This window comes from Poecilia latipinna, unplaced genomic scaffold, assembly GCF_001443285.1.
Source record: "Poecilia latipinna isolate Pla-1442-1.1 unplaced genomic scaffold, P_latipinna-1.0 Scaffold1433, whole genome shotgun sequence".
Taxonomy (NCBI): Eukaryota; Metazoa; Chordata; class Actinopteri; order Cyprinodontiformes; family Poeciliidae; genus Poecilia; species Poecilia latipinna.
This window is the reverse complement of record NW_015114049.1, coordinates 123,771-134,570: the sequence shown is the minus strand read 5'-3', so window position 1 is coordinate 134,570 and position 10,800 is coordinate 123,771. Positions and strand designations below refer to the sequence as shown.

Here is a 10,800-nt window from a genome sequence, read left to right as displayed (position 1 = left end):
AAACATGTTACTGTCAGTAACAGAAACACAGAGCAAAGCTACCTCTGTACTTTGGCACAAGTTAAAGCTGGGCACCAAGAGTTTGGGTTATTCTTAAATACATGTGCTGGTTGAGAATCATACTCTCAGCTGCAGGGCAATGTAATGTGAGAGCAGCTGACTTGATAAATTTACATTACCCAGTCTTGAGGCTGACCAATGCATCCACAACACCAGTCTGGTGGTACTTAGTCATGTACTGGTGCATATCTGGGTAGTTCTTCCGAATGTTGCGCTCAGTGCTTCCGTTGGGAACCGTCCCAAAGCGAAATGGCGGGGAGTAGGAGTGTGGCTTCTGGAACTGAGGGGAGAAGAAGAATGAAAGCAAGAAAAATATGGCATTTGTTAAAAGAGACTTACACCGATGTGTGGGAGGAGCGCAGAGGGGAGAGGCAAAGATAAAAGGCGTGAGTGACATCAGGAAGAGAGAAACGAGAGAAAGGAAAATAAGAAAAGAAAAGTTCAAGTAGTAGTGGGGGCAAACATGAAGAAAAAATAAAGGAGGGAGGACAGAGGAATGGAGGACAGTGGCAAGAAGAGACAGACAAGGAAGGAAAGATAGCAGAGAGGACTCATCAGTCATCATCATTGTGTATCCAGTGTAGTGTAAGACTGGCTGGGGTTCTGCTGACACTGCCAAGCTCTGCAAACTACACACATTCTTGCCTTTGATCTGTGCAGCATGCGTGTGTGTCTGTGACTCTGCTGTGCTGGCAGTGATAGTGAGGTGACAGGGATGGCCAGTGGGTTTGGGCTGTGAAGCCTGAGGGCACTCCCCAGAGAGTCTTGTCTGGCCGCGGGCCTGGCATCCATTACAAGAGCAACCCTGACTGCGAATGTGTTTAGTTTCCTCTATGCATGTGCGTATGTGTGTGTACCTATGTTTGTGTAAACCCACCTTTTTGTCAGACAGTCCAGTGACTTGGTCCACAAATTCTTCCTGGATCATAAAGGCGGCCAGGTTGGCAGTGTACGAGGCCAGGAAGATGACAGCAAAGAAGGCCCACACTGACACAATGAATTTACTGGTGGTGCCTTTGGGGTTCTGCACAGGCACAGAGTTGTTGAAAACCAGACCCCACAGCAGCCATATGGCCTTTCCAATGGTGAATGATGGACCATGTGGGTCTGAGAGATCAGCCGGAGCAATACAAAAAAAATGGAAAAGGATTGCATGATGAGTCAAAGATAAAGCATAGTGAAACACTGAACTCACATTTTTATCTGATGGTGTCAAAATACCATCAGATTCGTCTTGTGTTCTAGAGGCATGGACCAATTATTAGTATCAAGGTACATAAGAGGTTATAAATTGTTACAGTTATACTAAAAGTTTCAATCTCACTGTTCCTATGATTCAAAGTTTTTTAATCAGATGTAACTGAAGCAAGCTGGAGTGACCAGAATTATCTCCATTACCTCCACCTGTTGATATGCACTGCCTGCTAGTGGCTGAAAGAAACCAAACCTTTGTTGCACAGCAATGCACATAGTGTATAAGAACACTGTCCACTTCAGCTGTTCATTCATACACTTAACATTTTTCTGATGATTTTTTATTACTTAAATCTGTTCTAAACCACCCCATAATTGTATCTTTGACCTTGTTGTGTTCCTTTTTCTTTATGATGCTGGTAGCTGACTTATAATCTTTATGAAACCTCTGAAGTACTGTGGCCGACAGGTGCAAACGAGTAGCAAACAGCTTAAGAAGCAGCAAACAGGTGCAATCGCAAAGCACATAGCAAAAAAAAAAAAGAAGCTGCCAACAAATGTAAAAAATAAAAAAACAATTGCAACAGAAAAACGATGCAAACAGAAAAAAAAATGTGGCAACAGAAAACAGAAGTTAAAACCTTCAATCAACAAAACACAAGCAAAAAAAAAAAAAAAATGCTGCAAACACAGAACCGCTAATGTGAGAGGAATATTCATGCTTTTATTTTGAAATTTTCAGTAAGCTTTATTTTAAAGGGCTATACTAATCCTATGAGTATCAGTGGTTGGATTAAACCTGTTATATAATGCTCAAAAGATTCCGCCATGTCTTTAGTTGTAACATTCTGCTCAGCCTTCTTATGTTAGAGTTCCACTGTCATTGTAGTTCTTAACTGCCAGCTCAGCCCTCCTCTGTAGTAACTGAGAGTTCTGCCATCACTGTAGTTCTAAGCAGGGCCTGGGTTTCAGATGACGTCACCCAATGCAGATGGAGGGCCGGAAGTAAATGCAGCCCATTTATTTCTGTTGATCCAGCATCAAAATGCCTAAAGTCTGTGTTCTGTACGGTTGTTCCAACCATTTTAATAGAGAGAAAGATAAACCTTATTTTCGTGTTTCAAAGGTAGGGAGTTAATTTTAAAAAACTTACTGAAAAAGAGGAGAAAAGTGAATCAATACAGCTAAAAACAGAAGATGCGGAAACTAACACCACCAGAGTTTGCAGCGCCCGTGCACTTTCTAACAGTTAATGACCACATTGTTTAAATTGTATTTTCAGATGTTTTATTGGACAGTTACTTAGACAAGTATTCATATGTAAGGTAAAATATATTATTTTTATGGCCTAGCTTGGTTGTCCTGGGAGTGCTAACGTTGTTAGCAGCTATTCAGTGCTGGACATAATATAATGTCCGAGTCCCACTGAATATAATGTTTATTCAGTTGGACTTTCATGCTAAAAAAAGAGCTAAATAAATATAACCTACCCAGCCATACAGTCACAGTGAGCTGTGACTTTTCCCCCACATGCTTTGTGTCTGGTCACGAAGTATATTCGTGGCCAGACATGAACATGGGGCTTCTGTAGATCGGAGTGAATTATGGGCCTACATTGGACCTGAATCCAGCGTCCTACAACGACTCAACATTAACATACAACTCCAGCATGAATTTTGGTTTACAGAAGCTAAATAAATTATTTACCAGGAGATCCAAGCACATAGATCTCCTGGTAAATTTATGTGTTAGTGGTAGCAACACATAGATTGGCAATGTTGTTAACGGTAGCATCATTGTCATAGACTAATTACTTAAAATAGCACAATTCACTACTCAAGTCGACAACCATCTAATGCTTCTTTTGATCCTAAATGCTTGACCCAACTTGAAACTAATAACTGTATTCTCCAGGCTTTTGAAAACTTTCTTCTGGCTCGCTGTACAATATTGAACTAAACAAGTGTAAAAGTGGGTTGGCTCTCACATTGTTGTCAGTGAGGCAGTATTTTTTTTCTGTAAGATTGACCAGCAGCCTGAACGACGTTTGCCCCCCAAATCCAACCAAGTGCTAAAAAGAGAAGCTATGTCAGTTTGAAATGTAGTCGATGGGATGACAACCAGGGGGCCGTTGCTAAGGAGCTCTCGGAAATTGGTTTTACATTTTGTGCAAGAGTTTGCAATGTATAGTTCCCAATCTGTGTTACCGTCAAGGGAATCCACCCAAATCAACACAGAGTCCAGTAAACATGCCATGTCAAAGTCTTTTCCCAAATTTGGTGACAGTTTGCTCCCCCTCAGCTCCATCAGAACTGGGGAGATCTCCTTTTGGGAAAAGCATTTGCCTGGCTGTAGGACAGTTGAGTGGATGAGACTCGCACAGCAGGGAATGGATGAAGTCTCTAGAAATACCTTCTCCTTAGCAAGAAGCCTCCTGGTGACCCTCAGGTGCAGGACACTTTGAAGAGTGGCATTCAACCAACTGTTTTAGAGTTCGTTGGAGAACTTACAGAAGTTCTTCTCGATGTCTCCTTGTGGTGCAGCTGCCATTCTCTCCTCATCTGGGATGTCAGAGCCAACTCTCTGTCCTGGATTGTTAACGTACCCATCCGGGGAACAGTTAACCTCAAAGACAACAGTTACTCTACCATTTAGAGATGGTCTTTTTGACAAATCAGTGGCTGTGACATCTCTGTCGACTCCCTTTCGTTCTGGTAATTGAAAGACACCCGTAAATGTGTCTTTCAGAGAACTCTTCTCTGGCAATGCCAGAGATGAAATTGATGGAGCCAAAACTTTCGCTGTCAGTTCAGCAAAAGCTTTGGCAGAGAGGTCATCCACAGATAAATATTCCCCAGCTGGGTTAGATTTTAATTTGGGAATGATTGGAAAACCGTTCCCTGCGGCTGAACTCTCACACTATAGATCATCTTGTACCATCTGACTTGCAGAACAAACCTCCCCGACCGGGTTGGTTTGGTCAAAGACAGTTTGATCGTCCTTAGTACTGTCTTGTTAGGTCTTCATCATGTGTAAGTCTAAGGTCATCAGTCATCAGTCGCGTGTTCAGAACAAACCTCCCCGACCGGGTCGGTTTCTTCTTTGGGATTGGATGAACGTACAGTCCAAAATAAATCGCTCTCATCCTGAGAGAGACTTTCATGCAAATCCTTCCCTGGAAAGTAATAGTGAAATATTTTCTTCAAACCTGTGGTGACGGTGTATCCAAGCCCGAAACTGAGCGGGAGAAAGAAAGGGACTAGCGCCTTCGTAATACTAAACATCCTGATATGCAAAATTGAATCTCCAAGAACCGTTCGGATCTTAACTGATGTATTGAGACACAAGCATTCAAGCATCAGAACTTCTTTGATCTATTGTGATGTACATGATGTCATCTATGACCTCATCGGTGAGCTCATTGTAGTTCTGGGGCAGTCTTGCTTCTGATCGTTGCTATGAAAATGATGCATGAGTCAAACTGAAATAATGGCTAAATATTTTAATAATATTTATTATTATTTAAGAGATTAACAATAGATTTGTATATGATTGAATTTTTACATTTGTGGTTTTCCATACTTGCTGCAGTATCCATTATTATTTTTTTATTCCAAAACAAACAAACAAACAAAAAAAAAAAAAAGAAAAAAAAAGGCTCTATTTGAAAGTAGTTTGACAGGAAACAGGGTAATGGGAAGACATGCAGCAAATGTCGCCAGGTCGGGAATAGAACCTGCGACTAACGCCACGAGGACTAAGGCCTCAATACGTGGGTCATTCTTTGCCCCTGCGCCATCACAGCAACCATCCATTATTATTTTTAAACACAATCCTAACTGTAGCGCCGTGCTTCGAGCTCACGTCACAGCAAATAAACGATTGCTTACATGCAGTAACTCGTGGACCGCTAAGAGGCATCTGCGGACCACCAGTGGTCCAGGGACCACAGTTTGAGAAAGACTGGTCTAAAGCAAGTACTGGTCAACCTCACACTGTTGCTAACTGGACCTGTTCTAGTTATTACTTCCAGTTGAGGCTGAATATTTTGAACTGTACTATTTTAATCTCTAGTAGAGCCTTTGCTTTAAATAATTATATATATTTTCACATATGTATTATATTACAATATTTTATAGTTCTTAACTGCCGAATCAGCCCTCCTTTGTAGTATCTGAGTGTTCCACCATTAATGTAGTTGTAACATTCTGCTCAGCCTTCTTCTGTAGTAACTCAGAGTTCCACCATCATTGTCATTGTCATTGTCCATCATCATCACTGCCAACTCAGCCCTCGCAAGTCAGTCACTGCCCTCCCTATGCATTGCTATGGCAGGTCCCAATTATCAGAATAAACCAGAAGAAATACGCTGCTTGGAAGGGTACACTCTTTGGAAGAGTGTACTTCATATCACAGTATGATGTGGTTTATTTTTTGTTTGACTCCCCCTAGTGGTCTGGAGTACTTCTGTTTTGTGGAGTGAATTTGCTGTTTTTGCTATTTGCAGCATTTCTCCCACTTGCAGCTTGTTCTTGTGACTGCAGGGTTTATTTGTCATTGCAGAATTTCTTGTGATCGCAACCTTTTATTTTGTTGATGGAAGATTTTTGCTTCTATTTTCTGTCACTGAAGCATTTTTGTTTGCAGCATTTTTCTGTTTCATTTGTTTTTTCGATTTTTGCACCTGTTGGCAGCTCATTTCACAATTTGCACGTCGGCCACAGTACAGAGGCTCTCGAAGAACAGCTGAATTTAAACCGGAATTAAAGTTCACTTCATATATTAGTAGCTTCCACTGCTTGTTCTGCATTTTCTTTAGAGATAATGTGGCTGTGTATAAATGCACACCAGACTTTTCTTAAAGCAAAGCACCACTTTGTCTTTTAATATTACAAATAATCCCAACAAATACACTGAAGTTGGTGTTTTTTTTATATGACAACTGGGATGAAGACTTTCCAATAACTGCATGTTTGCTTTTATCATTTTAAAGGAAAATAAGTAGTATAGAATCATCATACTGAAAATTCATGCTACAGCGTTAATAATATAATCTTTTTAGATGTGGAGATGCTTTATCAGTCTATATAACATTAACATTAAGCCAAACACAGAGGTGCCACATAGTGTTTCAGTAAATAAAGTAAATATTCATGACACAGGTTCTATGTTTTGATGTTGCATTCAAACAAAAGTTCCTGAGAGCAGCTTCAGGAAAAAAATGGGAAAGTCATCCTGCTTTTGCATGAATTGATTCAAGTCACAGCAGTAATAGGTCACTTTTTTCTTGCTTAGGGGAAAACGTTGAATTACCACTTCCTGCTGCTGGTAAAAGTATTGGTGTAATATTCCATATAACATGTGTGTGTGCAGGTCTACCTTTGCCTTGGGCCAGGTTGCGGTTGAAGCCCAGTGGACTGACAAATTCAAAGAGGAAGACGGCAATGGCTGTAACAATCAGCAGCATCACAAACATCATCACCCAAACTGATGCACTGAAGGGCTCTGGGGAGAGAAAGAGACACTCAGTGTTTGTGAAACTGAGTCCATGAGCTGAAGAGATGTCAAAGAGGAGAAGGAGATGCACAAAAAAAGCAACACGGTTGAGGGGGAGGGAGATACAAAAAGATGACGGAGGAGACACCAGTGAGAGGCTAGGGAAGGAAGGAGAGGGAGAGAGTTAGTCACAGAGAGTTTGAAGGAACACATTTCCATATTTTTCATTATTCCCTCGGATGAGAGCTGAGAAACGGGGAGGCTCAGGGCAGAGGGGGACGGAGGAAAAGAAGGAGGAGAGACAGAGGAAGGTGGAAGAGACGAGATTCAAACTAAGTGATCTGATATGCCGCCACTATCAACATGAATGTGTGATTTATTTGTGTGCGTATGAGTCTGTGCTTGGTGTGCAGCAGGCCAGGAGTTCAGACAGCGGGATGAGTGCCAGAGCTGCTGAACCCACACAATGTGTGTGTGTGTGTGTGTTTGCGTCACTGCATGTGTAAGTATGTAACTGCCAGGGTTAGCCAACCCTGAGAGATTGTGTGCTGAGGTGCCCCTAATATGAGTGCGAGAGATACTGAACCGTCACTGATACCCTGAGCCCGACTCCACATACACACACACCCACACACACGCATCCACGCACAAACACACGCCCGCACACAAAGCATTCAGCTCTTATCATCAACCATAAACAGCCACAGCACATTCATTTTCTACATGTCCTTTACTTTATACAAAAACATCCCAATATATTAGTGCAACATCAGAAACACATTTTTATATGTAATTCTGACACATGGCTTGATACACAGGGGGCAACACATGCACGGTCCAATACACCCCACCACAGCCCCCTCACTCTCTGTCTCGCTCCAATGACAACACAAGACATTAGGCAAGCAGAACGCTTTTGGTTTCTCGTCATCTCAACAACTGGAGAAAGGGAAGAAGAGGAGGAAGACAAAGCAAACATCAAAACTGTTTTGTCTAAGCTGACTTTTCAAAAAAGGAAAAAAAAAAAAATAGAAACAGCTGGCATGCTCCACTTGCTCTGCTCTGGTAGAAATATTAATGTGCTTAGGGTTTTGAGGCCCCGATGAAGTCAGAGTACAAGTGGAGTTTGGCCAGCATATAGCGAGTGAATAAAATATTCCATTTCATGTTGAGGATTTTGCCACCATGTAAGCACCGCCCCATTATTGAGGCCCCAGGAGTCCTCTCAGCAGGATGTTAGACAGAAAAAAATGCACAAGTAGGAAAACATTTTTTATTAGAGAAAGTCAAAAAGATACCAAGAAAGGCAGAGGGTGAGACGGTCCCATTGCTGCGTGACACCATGACGCTGATGCCAGTCTCTACGAAGGGCACGGAGAAGTCGATGACCTCTGACCTTTCCTCGTTGATGGTCAGTGATCCCACAGCCATGATGGCCTTCTTATACACCACCTGAAGTGTAGAAAAGTATAGATAAAATGGAAAATAAATGAACCTGTTTATTTTTATTTTTGATTTGATTTATCAAATCAAAGGGCTCATTTGAAAATATAGAATGAGTTTATGGGGTAGGAGTTCATAAGTTTCTTACTTTTCTAGCATGTTAAGATTACTGTGGTACAAAAATATGTGTCTTTTGCACTTCTTGTTCATGATTTTATACTACTATTATGTAGTATAAAATGTATTTATTCGAAATAAATAAAGAAAATAACCCATGATAACACCTGGAACTAGACTGTCTTTAACTTAATGAAAGGGACTGAATAAAGGCATGAGATAGTAGTGATCATTAGACTAGGATGACATTTGAATGGAATATTCAGTATATGCATTCTGTAAACTTATGTCAAAATATGTTCACTTTATAATATACGGCATTTCATTAGTAATTTGGACAAATCCTAGAAAAAAGTTACAATTCTTTCCCCCCACCTTTTTATATATAGCATAGGAAAATCAAAAACACTTTGGAAAAAATTTCTGACTTATAGGATCATAATTCATGCATGAAAGGGAATTATTTTTATTTAACTAGTAAAATCAAGATGTCAGGGTGTGCACCTCCTCTCACCCAATGAGAGCTAGAGATGGGTGCCAGCCCCCCCAAACCCTTTAAGGATACACACACTAGTCATTTCTAATCTTTTAAAAAAAACTTTAATCTTTAATATACTATACAATTCTTTGCATGGGAGCAATATATATTTTTAATAAATATTTTTAAAAAATAAATGAAGGACTTCTGGTTTACCATGCGAAAACAGACATAGCAACAAAGTGCTCCAAAGAAGTTCAACTTCTTAACTCATTTCACTCAACAGATGGCTACTTTTGATCCGCCGCTGGTACAATAACATCTTTGTTAATTTTTTTTTTTACATTTTTTACCCACTAGTTACAGTTTCTAAGAGCGCAAAAAGAAGTAAAAAGGAGGATGTTAGCTTAATGCTAGATGCTATCACTGCATTGCTTCAGCAGCAGGATCTGACATCTGAGTTTAAATCTTCAGCTAACATACTTAGCTCCAAGCTAGAGCAGGTACAGAAACAGGCAGACACAGCTTCCTCTTTAGAGAAGGCAACAGACGATCTGAGGCAGCTAGCTTCAAAGACTGTGCCGCTCTCCGTAAAGACAACGTCAAGCTAAAGGACAACTCTACCAAGCTGTAGCAGGTAACAGAACATCTACAGCCTCTGTCTGCCTGAAGACACTGAAAGTAGGCTCCCCACTCATTTTTTCTCCAACCTCCTCTGCAAGCTGTTTATGAAATAAGTGCTCCAGAACCCACCACAGCTTGATAGAGTGCACCGCTCCCTCACAGCTAAAAGTCTCGCAAGGCGTCCACCTCGCCTGGTTCACCTGCATCGGTACCTGACCAAAGGCCTCATCATTCGGGAAACTAAGAGGAGAGGGAAGCTTGAGTACTGATGTGTAAAGGGCTAATTTTGTGGCTTTACAAAATGTTAAAATGTCAAACAGAAAACCTTCTCACCCAAACTTAAAATTTCGGTAACATTTATTTGAATGGGGGTGAATAAGACTGTCATGACACTGTCATAAACATGACATAACACCTGTCATAAACATCAATAAGTCTTCATGAATATTTATGACTGTTGTCATAAAGTGTCATTTGGTAAATCATGACACTTTTAATACAAAGTTGACATTATTGAAAATGTCTTTGTTATAACAACTTGACATTAATCTAGACAAAATGTCTTTGTTATGACAACTTGTCATTAATCATGATCTGACATAAATTTGTCATAATACTAGTCATAATGATTTAATTATTACACAAGCAAAATATTTAACAAAACTATAATTAATATTTCCACTCCCTGAAATAAAACAAAACAAGTCGGACAAGCAATAGATTTCATTAAGCTTTATTACACTGTCAAATGATTTAATAACACTCATTAACATTTTTTTACATCAACTAAAGTGGAACAAATAGCACCAGTTATGAATATGTCATTAAGTGTTATTACAGTGTCATTAAGTAAAGTGAAACAAGTAGCAACAGTTATGAAGATGTCATTAAGTATCATTAATATTAACTCTTACCTCAAGTAAAGTTTAACTAGAAGCAACAATTATAAAGATGTCAATTAGTGCTTTTGCAGTGTCAAATACTATGCTAACAGAGTCATTGATATTAAGTCTTACCTCAAGTGAAGTGAAACACACTGGAGAACAAACCCTTTGTACATTGGAATAAAACAAAAGTTATTTTATTATTAAAAGTTATTTTAGTTAATGTTATTTTATCAAAGAAAATGTAAAGTTAATAAGACACATACCTCATATGTATTAGGTGTCAAACTTTGGCTTCTTTTTAAACAGGAGGTCTGGCCATTATAACTTGTGTTAGGTTGGCCCCACCATAGACATAATATAAGAGTAGACCCCGCATTGGCCTCTCCGGCGCAGGAAATACAGCAGCTATCTTGGAGCGGTATATCCTCCTACTTTGCTCAATCAAAACAGCAGAAGATGCCTCAGCACTGACGGATATTGTTGTTCGGATCGATGGATTAT

At 40.0% G+C, this 10,800-nt stretch overlaps 1 protein-coding gene across 1 annotated transcript in view; it reads right to left on the bottom strand.

The window, feature by feature from the left end:
• LOC106962579 (glutamate receptor ionotropic, NMDA 2A-like) overlaps nucleotides 1–10,800 on the bottom strand; it is a 134,202-nt gene that overhangs the window by 22,710 nt on the left and 100,692 nt on the right. Inside the window, exons 10-13 of the mRNA XM_015057072.1 lie at nucleotides 8,049–8,202; nucleotides 6,634–6,759; nucleotides 938–1,167; nucleotides 180–340 (exon numbers count right to left, since the gene is read on the bottom strand). Of these exons, the coding sequence (XP_014912558.1) occupies nucleotides 180–340; nucleotides 938–1,167; nucleotides 6,634–6,759; nucleotides 8,049–8,202 (671 nt within the window). The remainder of the gene's footprint in view (nucleotides 1–179; nucleotides 341–937; nucleotides 1,168–6,633; nucleotides 6,760–8,048; nucleotides 8,203–10,800) is intronic.